Source organism: Xenopus laevis, chromosome 5S, assembly GCF_017654675.1.
Source record: "Xenopus laevis strain J_2021 chromosome 5S, Xenopus_laevis_v10.1, whole genome shotgun sequence".
NCBI lineage: Eukaryota > Metazoa > Chordata > Amphibia > Anura > Pipidae > Xenopus > Xenopus laevis.
Genome location: NC_054380.1, coordinates 47491464 through 47510796, shown reverse-complemented (window position 1 = coordinate 47510796; position 19333 = coordinate 47491464). Strand labels below are relative to the sequence as shown.

At 37.1% G+C, this 19333-nt stretch overlaps 1 protein-coding gene across 2 annotated transcripts in view; it reads left to right on the top strand.

The window, feature by feature from the left end:
• Positions 1-19333, top strand: part of arfgef3.S (ARFGEF family member 3 S homeolog) — a 175335-nt gene that overhangs the window by 115509 nt on the left and 40493 nt on the right. For both annotated transcript variants that reach the window (XM_018265297.2, XM_041564498.1), the window contains exons 19-23: positions 174-482; positions 5480-5613; positions 8908-9053; positions 10285-10464; positions 18887-19028. In XM_018265297.2, the coding sequence (XP_018120786.1) occupies positions 174-482; positions 5480-5613; positions 8908-9053; positions 10285-10464; positions 18887-19028 (911 nt within the window). The remainder of the gene's footprint in view (positions 1-173; positions 483-5479; positions 5614-8907; positions 9054-10284; positions 10465-18886; positions 19029-19333) is intronic.

The following is a 19333-nucleotide window of genomic DNA, read 5'->3' as shown; positions in this document are numbered from 1 at the left end:
TGTTTTGTAAATAATTTAAACCATATATATATATATATATATATACACATATATACACACACACACATATATATATACATATATATATATATTGCAAATGTTACAAAGAAAAAATATGAAATGTTTCTATAAAGTAGCACTTAACTGTACTTTTGAATTTTGCCTCTTGCCAGGGTTTGTGAGTATATTAGCACCTTGGAGCATACACATTTCCGTGATGGTATGTCCCAGCCTTCATTAACTATAACCCAGTCGCAGAAACTCCCTTCTGGTTGCCAGGAGCATGCGGCAGAATGTTCTCAAGATCAGTCATCTGAGCAAGAGGGTTCACTGAGCAAGAGTCCCATCATACAACCAGTTCCCATACAAGAGCTCATCAAGGAAGGAGCCAAGGGCAGAGCCTTCGACTTCCGTGGGACCAGCCTGATAAGTGGAAACAATGCTGCGAAAGCTGTTTGTACACTATCCACCGAGGCAGACAAGTAATTGCACTAAGCATTTTTATATCTCTGATGTTTGATAATAAGTAACTTGTAATCTAACCCTAGCATGTTTGAAATATGTAGAATCACAAGATTGTGCCAATATCATATGTTCAGGAAAAGGACATGCCTACATTCTAATGGGCAGTGCTACAATTCACCAGAGCATGGCCTGCCCACTTTTGGGGGGAGAGGACATTGTTGTTTTGTATGATACCAATCAACCTTAGCAGCAGTTAGCCCTCTACTGTGAGCACCATCATGTGGTTATGTTTGATATTACTAGCCACATTGTGATTAGTTGAACACTGAGAAACTCTCTGCTATCATGTGGATATGGCTACATGGAATATTGAAAAAGACATGTCCAGACATGATTTTTTAGTATTTTATGTATGTGGGCAGATCTTTACACGTATTCCTACAAGTTTGGTCATGAATAGACCTAGCCAGAGACAGTAATGTGCACTGAAATTTCTATACATTGCTTATTTTAGCAGCACCTGTGTTATGTAGCAGCAATGAAATTGTCTCGCAGCAGTTCAGCAGTTTATAAAACTGGATTACATACCTGTCGGTAAGCATTTTGACCACAAGCTGGTCACTGTATATCTGGTTTTCATGGCTGTGTATACAGTCATGGAACCAGGTTGGCAGCATATTTAGAGATTTATTATATATACTTTGCTGTTCCTTTACCAAAAGGAGGCCTATAGTTTGTAAAACTACATATAAAAACTGCTGAAAAAAATTGCTTAAGCTATTGCAGGAATGGTTTCCACACCCATGATGAATACATTTACCAGTGATGGGCAGGATAAATGAGGTAAAGTCTACATAAACAAAAACACACCATCTAAGAAATGGAAGATGGTCACACTACATCTGCTTTGAGCATCTAAAAAAATAGCACTTTTTAAAATTCATGCCAAATAACAAAAAGATATAACACAGCATCTGCTGAAAAAGCATGTGTGCACCTGATCAATTATCCTATTGCAACCTTATTGAACCAGCTGGATGTTACACTGGGTGGTAGGCACATAATACAGCATATCACTGCATTATGAGTCTAAAAGGCTTAAGTTGAGACTATTCTTAATTATGGCTCCAATGAGCTATCATCACAGTTCACTGCCAGAATGTTTTACAAGGACATGACAGGGCTGGAGGTGAAGTTCCACCCCCTGAGGTCTCCTCCTTTTCACCTTAGAGAGGTGCCTGATTGATTTCTATTGGAGCAGAGGAAGTGCATGCCCAGTTACGGTTCCCTTGTCTGCCCAAAACTCACACCATTGTTCTCTCATTTTAAGACCTGGCGACATCTGAGTAGTGCTCCTCTCTAAGTGAAAGGTGGCTGTTATAGGCAAAAGCGTGAACCATGACCGGAACCTTGGCATTTTTGGGATATCAAAGATATTAGATTAACTTTAGCTCTTTAAGCTACTTCCTTGTATTTCATGAACCTGGACAAAGAAAGTAGCTAAAAGAGTTGACGATGCTTGTAAACTAGAAACCAAATAAGAGGGAGAAAGGTATGTTAATCTGGGGTATGATTATCATAAAGGATTCATCTTTTGCGTATTAGAGGCAGCATGCCGGATAATTGATTTTAGATTTTTCTGTAAAAGTTGCAACCATTCTGATTTGCAATAGTATCTTTCTGTGGCTTAAATAAGAAAGTTAATGTAAAAATCAATGGTATCTGTCTCCCTGTGCTTAGTTCAAAAGGTGTGTATTCGATAGAGGAGGAAATTCTTCCTCTGACACTTAGGACCACCCTTGTGTTTCCATTGTCTAATAACATTATTGCAAGTCTTAAATTTAATGTGTAATTCATCCTTTCCACTATTCCTGTGAACTGAGGGTGGTATGGTACATAGAATCATTGCATTACCTGACCTATAAAATGTGTACCTTCCTTACAGGAATGACTTCTACCACATATGGAGGGCATTATATCTCTGCTTACATTTTATAATTCCAAAAATTAAGAACCAGGGCCTGACACGTTTCGTGTCTACCAGGGACACTTAGTCATAGGTATGACTAAGTGTCCTTGGTAGACACAAAATGCGTCAGGCCCTGGTTCTTAATTTTTGGAATAATAAAATGTAAGCTTTTTTCACCTTTTACTATCTGACTCTGGCTCTACTATTTCGTGGGTCTCATGCTTGTGCCAGCTTCCTTTGATGTTTCCTGGTATTTGCTCCCCTTGCTGAATGTCTGGGGTGTGTGAACCCGGGCCCACCATGTACAGCAGTAAGCTCTTTTGACACATTTAAACTAAGCATATACTGGTTACATATTTGTAAAGCTTGTTCATTTACTTGTTACCAAATAGAAATTTCTCCAAGGTGGGCCCAAAACCAAACAACTTAGTTAAGGGTGAAAACACAAGCACTGCCCCTTTGGGCTGATAAAATAAAGGTAAAATATGAAATATTTGGCTCTAACAGGAAGAGAGGTTGTCTGCCGAAGTGCAATAGGGAGTGATATATGGGTGAATGTCTACAGGCAACAGTAAAGCACAATGGATAACCACAAGTTTGGGCATGCAAAAATTAATTGGAGATTTATATTACAGATCTCTTTACTGTTGTGACTGACCACTAGGAAGGGATCTGATCAGTCCCAAGTTGTTTCTGGAGCAAAACATTATTAGTTAACACACAGCTACATTGTGGATAACCACAAGTTTGGGCATGCAAAAATTAAATGGAGATTTATATTACAGATCACTTTACTGTTATAAGTGACTGACCACTAGGAAGGGCTCTGATCAGTCCCAAGTTCTTTCTGGAGCAGAACATTATTAGTTAACACACAGCTACATTTATAGCAAATTATTGTAATTTAAAAGAAGTACAAGGATTTGAGCAAATACAAAAGGGGGGTTGTGGGAGCACTCACATTGCTAAGTAGAAATGTATATAAGTATAAGGGAAGTGCTACTGACATAACCAAGTGGGTCAGTGCACATTCCCTGGGCCCCTGTCTAAGTAATTCAGTAGATATGCAAATGCATGTGTTCACAAAGACAGGGGTTTTTAGTTACAAAGTTATGATCATAAAGTTGAAAAGCCACCATACCACGTCAAGGTAAACCCCATATGGCGGTCCCTAACTTGTTTACCTTCAGTCATAGTATTGAGGATCCTGTGCCTCTCTGCATAATAGCATTAGTTGAAGTAGAAGTCTGCTGAACCTTGGTTTCTGTCTGAGGGCTAGATCCTTCACCGCTGCTAACTTGCAGCTTTTAAGAGAGAGTGATTGCCCAAAACCAACGCCTATTTTTAAAAAAAAAAGTATATTATGAAAATGGTAAAGACAAAGTAAAATTAAATATATAAGTGAATACTTAGAAAGTATATATATATATATATATATATATATATATATATATATATATATATATATATATATATATATATATGTATATGTGTTAGTACAGGTATAAATAAGAAAAAATGTGAACTAAAATAAGTAAAGGACAAATTATATAAATGTAGTAATGGATCTAGTGAATGTAAATGGGTGTTAGAAGTGTGATTTGGTGCTGTTAAAAACATAGGGCCACCATTAGTTGATCGGGGTGGGTATGGGTGTGGACATGAAGCTTAGCCAAAGCTTCAGGCTACAATAGCAAATACAAAAGGGGGTTGTGGGAGCACTCACATTGCTAAGTAGAAATGTATATAAGTATAAGGGAAGTGCTACTGACATAACCAAATGGGTCCGTGCACATTCCCTGGGCCCCTGTCTAAGTAATTCAGTAGATATGCAAATGCATGTGTTCAAAAAGACAGGGGTTTTTAGTTACACACGGATCTCTGAAGGTTCATTTATGAACCTAACCACAAGGGCAGGCACACTAAAATTGAGGTATGGTTGTGTGTAATGACAGGTAAACCATAACATAGTAATGTTATCAGGTAAGAGAATATAGAGGTGACGGATATTTTTTTTCAGCAGTTAGCACAATATGCTGGTGCCATTTTATAACATAAATTCCTTTGTTTTACTTGCTCTGACAGCTGCAGATAGGAAATCTAAGACTGCCCCTAACTGCTCTGCAGGGAAACAATCATACTTTCAAACCTTACTTCCCAGTACTCAAGCAGCTTTGTTTGCTTACCTATAAAGCAGCTGGTCACTGTGTAGAGATTTGTATCCTCAGACCCAGTGCAGTCTGCATATTCTGATTCAGCTTCTCTTGTTGTAACAGCTTCTATGGCAGATATTGTTTGACTTGTGCTGTTTTGATAATTTATGATAATCCCTAAGCTTAGCCTCCCAACTGATGCCCAGACCACACTGAGCATGTGTATAGTCTTGGTCTTACAAAGATGTTTTACAAAGTTACAAGATGACAGCCACCTGTGGTGAACTTTGCAAACATAAATCTGTTGTTTAATAAGGCTTCTGGTGCAGTAAGACCATGTTTATGTTTAGTATACTAAATAAAGCATTTCTAGCATTATTCTATTTTAGACTTTAGTTCCCCTTCAAGGAGTCAATACTGGACACAAAAGTTAGTACACTGGACACTGTTTGTACTGGTACAGGAGGATTTTTGTACTTGAATAATCACTGTGCACTAACTCTCACTTAAAAATGGAGGACCAAGCAAGTTAACTAAAAACTGTAAAGCCTTTCTTCAGCAGAGATGTAGTTTCTTATAAATAGTACTCTATTTGATGGTTATGGCTAAGTATATGTGGTAAACATCCTGATTTCATTATTATTATTGCATTATGTCTTAATATTATGTCTTATATATTTGTAATACACTATTGTCTGAAGTTTAATTTGTTATTAAGGCCTTTATTCTGGCAGTCTTCTTTTTGCTTGAATGCTGAGGATTTGAGTGCAGAGGATTTAAAACACAATTGGAAAGATTACCCTGCCTTGCAAAGCCTGTAAATTATTTACATAAAATGCAAATCCCAATGATGAAAATTTTCTTTAATCACTGTTTTTTTTGTATTTTTTAGGTTATTCGAAGGTGCAGCTGACCGGCTTAACTTGGTGGCTCTAAGTGGGTTTCTTTACCAACTGAAGAAGGCATCACAAGCTCAGCTGTTTCATTCAGTCACTAACGCAGTTGATTATTCTCTAGCAATGCCAGGTAGACCTCCTTTCATGTGCTGGCTTTTGTCATGCTAGCATTCTTTTTAACACTGTGCTTACAGGCTAAAAGATACATTTAACACAAGTTGGGAAATCCCTAGCCTGTTGCGCTTACCATCTAATTGGTTGGGTAATTTTGAGACACAAATCGAAGTTTACACTGGGTGTTACTGCACAATAAGTGCCGTAAGTGGGTCATGTGTTTAGCAAGTGCTCCAAATAATTGCTCTGACAGGAGTTTAGGGGGCAGCCAGAAATATACAAGAGGTAGAGAAGAATGGGCTTGGTTGGTTGTAAGAAGGAGTAAGATATTATTTGATGTATGGGAAGCCAAGATACCATAAGGACTTCAGCAGTGGAGAGACAAAGTATGCAGGGAGAATAACAATGGACCAAGAACAGACCCTTGCAGCATGCCTACATTAAATGGAACTGGTGATGATTTTGTTTGCATAAGAGACAGTGAAAGATCAGGTGGAAAGGTAAGAAGAGAACCAGGATGCAGCCTTATTAAGGATAGCAATGAATGCAGAATTTGCATAAGGAGAGAATGCTCAGCTGTATCAAATGCAGATCATAGATCAAGGAGGATTAGAATGGAGAAGTGTTCTTTGACTTTGAAAGCCTGATGATCATTTGTAAGTCATTTGTATTTTTAGAAGCAAGTGTTAGATTAGAGAGACTGGATGGGTAAAGCTTGGCCTTTTTAAGAATAGGCTTGACACAGTCCTGTTTGAATAGAGAGGGGAAGGACACAACCCTTGTTAGTAACACCTTGGTAACTTCCACTTATAGTTACTCTGCCCACCAGTACAAACTCTTTCTGTACTTGACATGGATGTGTGCCAAACTATACATACTTGGATAGAAGACATAGTGCCCATCCATACAAACAGTATGCAACAACCTGCCCCTTCTTGACCCTTGCCTACCTAAACTATTGGCCTTTCTTGAAACTATACCCAGTTATGGGTAAGCATTTGGCTGTGTCTGATACCTGTTCTCCAGGAGCACACCTGACCATCTTGGACTATATAACATTGCCAAAGGCCTCTAACATTACTTACCTAGACAACATACCCTTTAGGAAGGGAATACTTGTACACAACCCTGTGTAACAGATCTTAACATATTGTCACCAGGATTGTGCCTGTGCCCTAGGCTGCAGTCACAAATGCAAATTCTGATGCAACTATAGGGCCACTTCCCCTCTCCATATCACTTAATAAGTGCTGGGAGGGAAGGGAGGGGTGGTTCCACTCTGACTAAGAATGACTGATGTTTATCACAACACAAGTCACATGACTGGAAGCACCTGGAAAACTGATAACATGTCTAGTCCCATTTCAGATTATAAAATTAAAAATATTAAATATTAATATTTAAAATATTAAAAAATCTGTTTGCTCTTTTGAAAAAAATTTAATGTTTTCCAATGACAGAATCCCTTTAATCACTGCACACTAAATATCAAACAGTAATGACTACTCTCTCATTGCAGGAAAAGTTGTATAAATAAGTTAACCTAACAATAGAGGCAGCTATAAAATATACAATTAACAAAGGAATTAGAGAGTTACAGGAAAATATTAACACTCTATCAGAAAAACGTAATATTCTTCACAAACAAATCTGAAGCCTCAGAAGTTCGATGACACACACTTGTGAGCTACAGGACTGGACGATCAAACAAAAGAGCTACAATGTAGTTCCAATACACAATAACTTGAGGTCAGATACAGTATATGTCAGGCAGGCCTGTTGGGGTATCTCATACTTGTACATTAGTTAATAAGTTGACGACTTGGTCTGGAGCAGATTTTGTTGACCTGTCTGTGAACATCTTTAGCTAATATTAAAATAGAGAGAAAGACCACTGTCTGGGACCTCCCTACGAAAATGTATTTTAGACCTAAATCAGACATAGTGTAATTATTCAGACAGATATTTTAGAAATGGACAGGAAAACATTTTTAATATTCTAGGATAGCTCTTATTATCACAAAATAAGGGAAGAATTTGCCATCTCTTTATTAAACCTTAACATCAAGTTCTGGAACCTATTTTATAATAATCATGAAGAAGCACAAAAATATACAGATCAACTGATAAACAAGATTTACTATATTACTTCAACCAAATACACACAAACTGACTCACAAATTACTTGTTCTTCAAAACAGCAAAAAATATTAAAGATTATTCATATCATCCCAAGAGGCATCAATGTAAGACACAGATCAAGGTCTACTCTCTCTCCAAGCCAGCTTCAAGAGTTAAATAAGTGCACTATTAAGAAATTAAGAGTGAAATCTTTTGTTCATGTTGTACAAGCTAACCTTTAACTTTTGGTGTCATTACAACTTTTATTTATGTAGTAATGGTTTTGTCTGGTTGTTTCTCAGTGAGAAAGTATTCAACTTCCTTCCTTTAAAAAAAGAAAAACAGGAAGTTGTATAACTTTTAAGTCAATGGGAGATGTCCAGGGATCAATTTGGAGTTGTTACAATTTTTTTTTACTCATTTGAGTCTATGGACATCTTTTTCACAACAAAACCTTGTGAAAATATTTTGCTCATTATTAATTATAATACCATCTGGTTTATGCAAAGTCTACATCTTTAGATTTTACTCCACTAATTAAAATAACTGAATCATTATACAAGCATTTTCCACTCAACCTTTTAAGGCGGATTTTTTACAATGTTGAGACTCCCAAAAATATCTTATCTTTAATTCTTTCTATCCTATTGAAACATTCTGGTGTTAAAAAAAAATAGAACAAACTATACCATTCATATGGCAAAATAAGAAATCAAAGATTGAGATATTTTCAAACTTCTAGGAGGACTCAACCTACCTATCTTTTTGTCAGCCTTTCCAGAAATTAGCAAGCAGTGTATAATTTTTGAATACAATTTCTCCACAACCGCTTTTAATATATTTAAGTAATTATAACTAACTCTAAAAACTGGAAAGATCTGCAATTTAGACTATATATCTTGGTTACTAGATACCTTATCATAGTGAAAATATGCTTGCCTTTTTTGTTAACAATAGTTGGATCTAAGTGCTGCTTTACAAAATAAATTAAGACAGTGCTTTTATGATTTTTTAGACCTATTTACATTGGTCTTGTGGAACATAGCAACTTTTTTTTCAACTCACTGATTTTCTTTCTTGACTATTAACAATAAAATGTGATTTTTCTGATTTTCTATGTGTATCCTGATATCTTTAGGGATGGTGGAACTGTATAAACTAAACGATTGCTCTTTTTAATACCTGGCAGGGGAGGTGAAATCCACTCAGGACAGGAGAAGTGCGCTCCATCTCTTCCGCCTCGGCGATGTTATGCTGCGCATTATCCAAAGCAAATTTCGTCCACTACTTCATATCATACGCTGCTGGAGTTTAGTGTCACCGCATTTTGTAGAGGTAACAGAAGACTTAAATCTATCATGTAAGATGATCAAAGTATGTAGGAAATTCCATAATTGTGCTGATCAGACATGTGTAATGTGGATATGTCTATTATATGTTTTCATAGAAGCAGCTCTTTTATAGGTTTGGATTTATGAAGCTGTGGTTGAACTGTTTTGCTGCAAATGGTGTATTTCAGATAAGTTCTGAATATGTGTATGACAATTTTTATTTAACCAGGTCATGAAAGTAATGATAAGCATAAATGCAGCTGGGCTTGATGAGTAAGATTAATCTTGTTAAAGGGACAAAAACTGGCCTGAAATATTGCTCTCATGATCTAAGTTGGTGATGAAAAAATAAATGCATTTTAAAGTGGCTCCTCTGTGGTGCTGTCCAAATGTGCAGTTGTATATGGTGGAAGGTGCCCATGGACATACACCTGATTTAAATTATATAATATAAATATATGGAGTGTTGAGTATTGTCTGAGTAAAGATTACTGAAAGAGTTTAGTTTCTTTAAACTTTTCACTACTATGTACTGAGTTGTGACGTTTCCTGTGATATGATATTTTTAAATTAATAGACACTTGACAGTGTCATTTATTTAGTTAACCCCACATTTTGTTCTAGCATGTCATGTTAATATTAGAAATTAGTTTTAAGAATTATTTTCATAGTAAGCTTTTGTTTTTCACGCAATTGCTTCTTTGAATGCAACTGGTCACCTAAATCCCTGGAGTTAATTCTATAACGAAGGGTCATCTTGGGACCTAATAACATATCCTGTATGTTTACATATTGGTTGTGTACTTGACATTCATCATTTTAGCATTCTCTAAACATAATCCCAGTTATTCATTATATATATTGTAACTAATTTGCTAGGCCACTACTAACTACTCCAAACAGCATTTAGTTTAGTTACTGATATATCTGCTGGAGTGACAGAAATAATATGACACTTTTAGAAAATCTGTTTAGCTTTTTTTAAAGCTATTATATACTTCACAAATACAATAAATGTATAAATTCATCCATAACAGTGTAACGTTTCAAAACAATAAAAAAAAACATTATTGGCAAAATATACAGGGTGTTTCCCCATTTTGTTTACTATCCATATGTGTAAACGCAAATTTGCTGAAAATGGATGAAATGCACAAAATATGTCAAAACCTTTCAATTAGTATATGAATTTATAATTACAATGTCGTTTAAACTTTTTAATACTTATTTTGCAGGCAGCATGCCATAAAGAAAGGCATGTTTCACAGAAGGCAGTGTCATTTTTACATGATATAATGACTGAGGTTCTAAGCAACTGGAATGAACCCCCGCATTTCCATTTTAATGAAGCCCTGTTTCGACCTTTAGAGCGTATAATGCAGTTGGAGCTCTGTGATGAGGATGTGCAGGATCAGGTGAGAAACATCTCCATATAAAGCAAAATAAAATGCTGGAGTGCCATGTTTTCAAGGTATAAAACTCTAATTTTGAATTGGTTTTTGATATCGTAAGCATTAAGGGTCTATATCTAAAAGGAAATTGACTAAAAAGGTAATAGTTTTGCTGAAAATAATCAAGTGGAAATGGCAAAGAAAATTATTTCCTAAAAAAATTGTCTAAATCATTTTTCCATAGCCATAAAATCTTTCTGTTTTATTAATTAGAATTGAACTGTAAATGTTTGTTCTAATTTTTTTTAACTAGTACTAATATCTATATACACTAATATCTAATGTAGAAAACATCATACATTTCATGAAGTCTTAATGCCATTAAAATCTTGGGCCACATCCAAGCCACTAGATCAATTTGAAGAATGTTGTTGTTTTTACGGGATTCCTCAAAGACATTGATCTTGCAGAAGTACACTTCTAACCTAATTTGGTGGAGTGGGGGTTTTGTTCACATTTCTGGTGTGACAGACAAAAATTAGTCCCTACCGATGAAAGTGGTATGACTTGGCTTAGTCCGCAGTCTGCTAGTGAAACCTTGAAAGGAGCTACTCCCAAGTGCTGTATAAGAACAAAACAGGATTATTATTGCCATGATTTACAGCTCTCTCATGTAGTAAAACTGGGATCCATGATCTTTTACAAGGTCAGTTCAGACTTTTTTATTTTATAAAGACACAGTAAAGTTTTGATGAACCCTGGGGGTAGCCTCTTTAGTACAAAAGTCAGGTTGTAGTAATAGGTTATTCAGTTATTGGAAAAGTGAATGGGTAAATGAAGGGCAAAGACCAAACATTTAAAACACCATCTGCTGGGAACAGGTTGCTGGGAGTGACTGTGGTGATCGGGGTACATACTTGTATCATTAACAAACTTGGTGGAAGAGGGAAGTCCACAAGAATGATTTTCAGGAGGCAAAAGGAGTGTAGGGAGCTAAGAGATTAGTGTAGGATGTAGGAATTTGAGTTCTTAGAAAATTGGGCAGTTCATTGCTACAAGTTTATACGTTTTCTGTATGAAATTTTTATAACACGAATTGTTGGGGGGCCCAAGCAGAAATTATGCTACACTAACTGTTAGAGCCAGTGTTTTTAATACATAACATGTTGTGCAGGAGCTATGTAGATGGCATATCATTTGGAATGGAAACAAAAAAGAGTTTCATTTAAAATGTAATTTATCAATTCCATTTATAATTTATAATCTGTAGTTCTCACAGGAGATACACAGTGACATTATAACATTTTTATTTTAGAGGTGATCCCCTGGCTCCAATGAAAAATTATTATTTTTTTTTTTTTAAAAAAAATTCAAAACTATACAGAATTACATTGCTGTCAGGGCCTAACAACTCTAGTAGGCTGGGGTCTGGACCAAGGAGGAAGCTGGTGTGCAGACTGACAGGATTTAGCAGATCCAGGCAAAAAGTTGGGGACAGACCGCAATCAGCGTAGTTAAGAATCAAAGCAAAAAGACCAGTCAACTGGAAATTATAGCACACCCAGGAGCATTCAGGAGTAGAATCTGTATTTAGGCATTGAACCCATGTCTCCAAATAAGGGTTCTGACTGGCTGTTATTGGTAGCATCTATGTGGACTGGACGCCTACAGGAGGCTCTGTTTGGTAGTACATATGGTTTTTATGAAACTAAACTTTTCTTCAAAAATAAGACTCTGTTTGAGGCCACTGGGAGCAGCATCCAAGGGGCCTTGCAAGCCACTGATTGGGGATCACTGTTCTAGAAGATGACATATTTCTAATAAAGCTAACTTGACAGTATACTTTTACTCAGAAGAGGAAAATTTCTTTGAAAAGTAGGCACGAGGATGTACTTTCATATCTGATGCTTGCCTCCTGGACAAAATGGTTCCAGCATTGGCCAAATCGACCTCCAGAAAGAAGGGCTGAAGGGGATCAGGATGTCTAAGGACCAGAGCACAAGCGTCCAAGCCTTGTGTGGGCCAAGTATTAGGTTTCCCACTCTTTCAAATGAGAGCTAGAATAGGAGCTATGTGAGAAGAGAATCTCTAGTAACATTATCTGTAATAATTGGCAATGCCAATATATCTCTGTATGACCTTGGTGCCAGTAGAAAGAGCCAATCCTGGTTGCAGAGACTGTAACAGAATCCATTTCAGATCATTTTTGGGAAATGGTATAGCCAAAGAATGAAATTTCAGAGCCTTCAAAAGCAGATTTTGACAGTTTAGCATATAGATAGTTTTTCCTTGAGTTGTTATTCAAGTCCTTGGAGAAAGCAAGAATATCATCCAGGTAGATGACCACGGATTGTCCTAGAAGATGTTGTCCTAGAAAATGTTATTGACAAACTCTTGGAAGACGGCTGGTGAATTACAGATCCCGAAGTACATCACCAGATAATTATAATTCCCATCTCTGGTGGCTGTCTTCCATTGATCCCCCTCTCATATCCATATCAAGTTGTAGGCCTCAGGGAGGTCTAGTTTAGTAATTACACTTGCTCCCTTTAATTGATCAGAGAGTTGAGAGAAGAGGGGCAAAGGATAATGGATATTTACAGTGATCATATTGAGACCCCTGTAATCAATGCAGGGATGAAGACCATCATCTTTCTTTTACATGGAGAAACCCTGCCCCAGCAGGAGAGGTAGATGATTGTATGAAGCCTTGTTGAAGATTATCTTGAATATACTCCTTCATTGCTTGGATTTTCACAGGATACAGGGATAAGTGCGGCCACTAGGGGGCATGGTTCCTAGCAGAAGATCTTTGGGGTAGTCATACAGTCAATGAGGAGGAACAGTATTAGCAGATCTGTATGCAATGGGCAAGGATTGAAGATCAACAGAGGTGAGAGAAATCCAATAAATAGTATTGACACAGTAGGAACTCCAAAAAGAAATTTGACTGTTAGACCAGTCGATGGAGGGGTTATTTTACCAGTGTCAAGGTAACCCCCAAGACCACTGGAGCCAACTGCCATTGGTAATTCCCCTGTGGTTTCGAGATGATTTCAGATGTCAGAGATCTATCTTCAATAGCCAGAACCTGCAAGGTGGGTAGACATGGGATAAAGGGGAATATCAGGGGAAGGCTTACAAATTAATGTTTTTAGAAGAGAACTGAATCTGCAATTGAAGTAAGAATCTATAAGAGTTATTTGGTAGAGAAGGTTCAATGCTGGCCAATGCTGGATTTTCCCTGCTTCAAAGGACAGTTTTTGGCAGAATGAACCTTGCCCCTGCAGTACACACAAAGAGCAAAGGAACATCAAAGAAGTTTCTTCTGTTCAGAGATATGTAGGTGGAGGAAGACTGAGAAGGAAAGCATTGAAGATATGGTCTTTGAAAGGTCTGAAGAAAGGCTTTGGCATATTGGATTAGGGGAGAATTATTTTTCCAGAAAGGAGATGCCCATATCCGAGCTTTGCCCTCTAACATAGAGATGGCATATCCCACCGTAGCTCATTCAGAATCGTAGTGTGTTGGTTGCAATTTAAATTGTATAAGTGTAGTCAAGGAAACAGGCCAGGGTCAACAACCAATCCAGACCAAGATTGACCAGAAAATGAAAAGACTAGCCTAAAACTGTAAAAAACAGAGATTCCCCAATGGGTGAATGAGTGGCATTATTGAATGCAAAATCAGCCCAAGGAAGGAAATCTGCCAATTGGGATTGATTAGTAGAGACATAACATCTGAGATATTGCTTCAATGATTGATTTGTCCTTTGCAATCAGTGCCCATAAGAGAAAAAAAGGCCTGTCAAAAAAAAAGAAGCAGGATGGGGTGAGGCCCTATTTGTTAGAGGAGGGGGGGGGGGTCAGTTGGTTGATGAGAATAGAAATGAAGCTGAGATGCTTCATGAACTATTTTTACTATTTTTCATTTGTCTATACAAATGGGGAACCAAGTAATGAAGGTTTCCTTCTAAATAGTCCCAATTCTATTAATACAACAAATGATGCATGGTTCACGCAAGGGGAAATTAAAAATAGACTAGAACATTTAAAGATAAACAAGGGTCTGGGACAGGATGGAATTCATTCCAGGGTACTAAACAAGCTTAGCTCTGTGATTGCTTAATTTTTCTGGATTCATTAACACCTAATTAAAAAAAGGGATCCCATTCTCAGCCTCAAAACTATAGGCCAGTTAGTCTGACATCCATGATAGGGGAGATAAAATACAGTACTTGAGTTCATTGCAAATCATAATACTATGAGTTTGTGCAAGCTTGGTTGTATGCATAACCGATCTTGTCAAACAAATTTAATTGCCTTTTATGAGGAGGTGAGCAGGAACCTTGACTCTGCAATGTCAGTGGATGTAATCTACTAGGACTTTGCTTAAGCTTTTGATACAGTAACACACAGAAGGTTTATGGTTAAATTAAGGAATATTGGCCTGAAACATAGTATTTGTACTTGGATAGATAACTGGCTGAAGGATAGATTACAAAGAGTGGTGTTAAATGGAACATTTTCTAATTGGGCCAATGTTGACAGTCGAGTACCACAGGGGTCTGTCTGTACTTGGTCCTTTGTTTTTTGACTTGTTTATTAATGACCTGGAGGGGAGCATTGAAAGTACTGTTTCTATTTTTGCTGATGATACAAAATTGTGCAGAACTATAAGTTCCATGCAGGGTGTTGCCACTTTGCAGAGTGAGAGATTTGACTAGATTAAAAACTGGGTAGCAAATTGGAAAACAAGTTTCAAAGTTGATAAATGCAAGGTTATGCACTGTGGCAGAAATAATATAAATGCAAGTTATACACTAAATAGCAGTGTGTTGGGGGTTTCCTTAATTTAGAAGGATCTTGTTTTTTTTTGTAGATAACAAGTTGTCTAATTCCAGGCAGTGTCATTCTGTGGCTACTAAAGCAAATAAGGTACTGTCTTGCATAAAAAACAGCATTAACTCGAGGAATGAAAACATAATTTTGCATTTTTATATGTCCCTGGTAAGGCCTCATCTGGAGTATGGAGTGCAGTTTTGGTCCTTAAAGATATAAATGAGCTGGAGAGAGTATGTATGTATGTATTTATATTTTTATTTGTAAAGCGCTCCTTGGGGGCAAAGCACTGTACAACAAAACAATAAATTAGTAGTAACAAACAAGGGGTCAATACAATTCACATAAATATAAAATATAATTACAATGCAGATTAAGTGCTCATTGTCAAGGAAACAAAAGGCTAGAGGACCCTACCCCATAGGGCTTACAGTCTAAATGGGAGGGTAACATACAGACACAATTCAGAGGGGTATTAAGGTGCTGTGGGTTACAGTTTGTTACACTGTTATATAAGTGCCAGTTCAAGTGTTATCCAGGTGCTCCCAGAGGTAGTCTTTGAGTTTTGTTTTAAAGGAAAACTATAACCCCCCAAACAATGTAGGTCTCTATTAAAAGATACTGAGTAAAACAGCTCATGTGTAAAACCCTGCTTCATGTAAATGAACCATTATCATAATAATATACTTTTTTAGTAGTATGTGCCATTGGGTAATCATAAATAGAAAATTGCCATTTTAAAAAATAAGGGCCGCCCCCTGAGATCGTAAGATTCACTGTGTACACATACAAACCACATGTTAGGTCACATGAGCCAATTAACAGACAGAGTTCTGCCTTTTGCTTCCTCACTTCTTCCTGTTACAGTTAGGGTTGTAGTATTTCTGGTCAGGTGATCTCTGAGGCAGCACAGATAGAGTCACGAAATGGTGGCTCAAGGCAAGAGATGTAAAAGGGCAATATTTATGTAAATATATATTCCAGTTTGGTAAGATTCTTTAATATGTCATTCAATTTGATATAAACTATCTGTTGTTTAAGTATTCATTTTGGGGGTATAGTTTTCCTTTAAAAACATTGAAGGAGGATTCTCTCCTGAGAGATTCAGGAATGGCATTCCAAATATAAGGAGTTGCAAGAGAGAAGGGTTTGATACAGGAAACAGCAGTAGTAGTGGGGGGTACAACCAAGCAGTTGCTCTGAGAGGAGCGGAGGTTTCGGGCAGGAACATATAGAGAGACAAGAGATGAGATGTAGTTAGGTGCAGAGGAATGAAGGGCTTTGAAGGTTATGAGGAGGAGTTTATAAGTTATTCTTTGTTTTATAGGAAGCCATGATAAGGACTTCAGCAGCGGAGGGGCCTGTACCCTTTTGGATGAGAGGAGGATAATTCTGGCAGTAGTGTTTAATACAGACTGTAGAGGGGAGAGATGGGAGTTAGGGAGGCCAGTTAGTAGAAGATTACAGTAATCTAGTCTGGATAGGATGAGAGCATGCATGAGCGTCTTGGATGCATCAGGTGAAAGGAAGGGACAGATTTTGGCAATATTGCGTAAGAAAAAGTGACAGGTTTTGACAGTGGTGTTAATATGATCAGAGAAGGAGAGAGAGGAGTCAAAGATTACCCCCAGACAGCGAGCTGAGTTGACAGGATTAATGAGCATGCCATCAATAGAGATAGTAAATAGAGGAGTAGGACCAGGCTTAGGTGGAAAGATGATAAGTTCAGTTTTTGTTAGGTTGAGTTTGAGAGTGCAGAGATGTTCAACTAAACAGGTTAAGGGGGTGGAAGATTTAAATTCTGAGGGTAGACTGTCAATGTTGGGTTTGGTTTCTCTGGACAAAAGACATTTGTGAGGAGACATGATTACTTTGTATAAGTATATTAGAGGGCATTGTATACAGCTATAAAATGGGTCATTGGACCACAGGCCACCCCTTTAGACTAGACTTAGAGGAAAATAACTTTTATTTGCAGCAATGTAGGTTCTTCACAGTGAGGACAATGAGGTCGTGGAATGCACTGCCGGATGATGCCAAAATCTACTATAATTATAGATATTAGTATATATCCTTTCAGTGGATGTGTGTAGGTATGTGCACTGGGTTTCATTTTGAGGGGTTGAACTTGATGGACTTCGGTTTTCTTTTAACCCAACTTAACTATGTATCATTTATAACTGATAACATCACTAAGCTCAGTTTATGAGGATAATAATGTACATGATAATTGTGGATCTTGTGTATTATAAGAAAATGTTTGTATTTTTTATAATAAATACAGTCTCAACCTGCATCTTTTTACTATTGAATAAGTAGATCTCACCACTGTGTTGTAAAGGCACGTATGGATGTATTCATAGCAAAAGGCATGTCAGACAAATAAGCAATGCCTTTAACTTTATACAGTACTAAACTACACAGGAGATTTGTAGGATGCTATCGAATGGACAGATTACATCCTACAAGTTAGAAGTTAGATGTAGTTGCATGTTTCAAAATTTGATGATACAACTATGGGACAAAATTTGAAACAAGTAATGCTTAAGGATACAGTATATATGATTTTGTTTACATTCGTATCTGGTACTCGGTTGCACCATTCATGACTAGGACTGCATTGTAAAGCATATAAAGTGTGGCTCCATTAAACAAATTCTATATTTTGGTTATGGGGGTTCTCAACAAAAAAATGTCCTTCAATACTCACAAACCACTTACTTCAAACAGGATATAGCATTTAATAAGCAAAATTGGTGTGAACAAGGCTCAGGGTCTAAAATGGAAAACACCTTAAATAATTGAAATCTTATTTCAAACAAAGTTTTCTAATTTTTTCAGACTTCCTTTTATCAGAAATGGTACCAGTAGAATGGAGGAAAACTGATGTAATTTTAGTATTTAAAACTTTGGCAATTATCTGAAGTTTTGCTTTTAGTATCTGTAGTGGGCACGCTTTACGACTTAGCATGGCATATGAAAGGCAGATTGTGTCAAACTAATTTTCTTTCTATGGTGAAGTAAGTGGGAACTTGGAACAGTGGGGTATCAGTAAATGTGATCTAGTTTGATACTGTGCCACATACATGATTTTTTTCTGAACTAAGGTTTTGTGGTCTTTAAAAAAAAATTTGTTTCTGCATAACGATAAAAAAACACCAAGACAGTTTTAACTTTAAATTTGCAAAGTCTTTATTACGAGATTACTTACCTATTCCCTGCTTGCGCTCCTCTTCAGAAATGGCGATCCATTGTGCGGCACTCGATGTTCTCCTCCCTGCATTCTATAGGAGATAGCCAGGCAGGATAGATCGATCGTCGCCCTGTCGCCGTTTCTGAAGAGGAGTGCAAGCAGAGAATCGAACTTGCGAATTTAAAGTTAAAACTGCCTTGGTGGTTTTTTTTCGTTAAGTAGAAAAAAAATGTTTACATTTTTTTTTATGTTACTGGTCCTTTAAGTAGGAATATGGTAACTATGGTATCTATAAATATTAAAGGGACCATAGAATAAATTCCTGGATGTATTTTTTTCTGGTATGAGGCAAATGGTAGAAGGACCCTTTTGTTAATGTAAATTATTATTTATTTATCTATTTGCTTTCTAGGTAATAACATCAATAGGAGAGCTGGTGGAGATGTGCTCTGGGCAGATCCATTCAGGATGGAGACCACTGTTCAGTTCTCTGGAAACCGTGCATTGTAATAAGTCTGATATTAAGGAGTACCTTGTTGGAGATTACACCATGGGTAAGTAAAGAGTGGCCTAGTGCTTTACTGAAAATATACATTCATTCTCCCTATAGAATACACACAGAAAATTGCACATATTTTTCTATAGCCCTGTACAAAACTTAAAATGGGGGCACAATGTTTTGTCTTTTTTCAGTGGAATTACTACTGGGGGGCAAGGGGTGCGACTGCACCAGGGCCCACCCCCTACCCCCCTTGGGGCGGGCAATAGAGTGTATTATTGATTAGAAAAGGGTATAGTGTTGGTAAGGCATTGCAAATTTAGTATCTGAACATGTGCCTGCTTAGACCATTTTTGTATT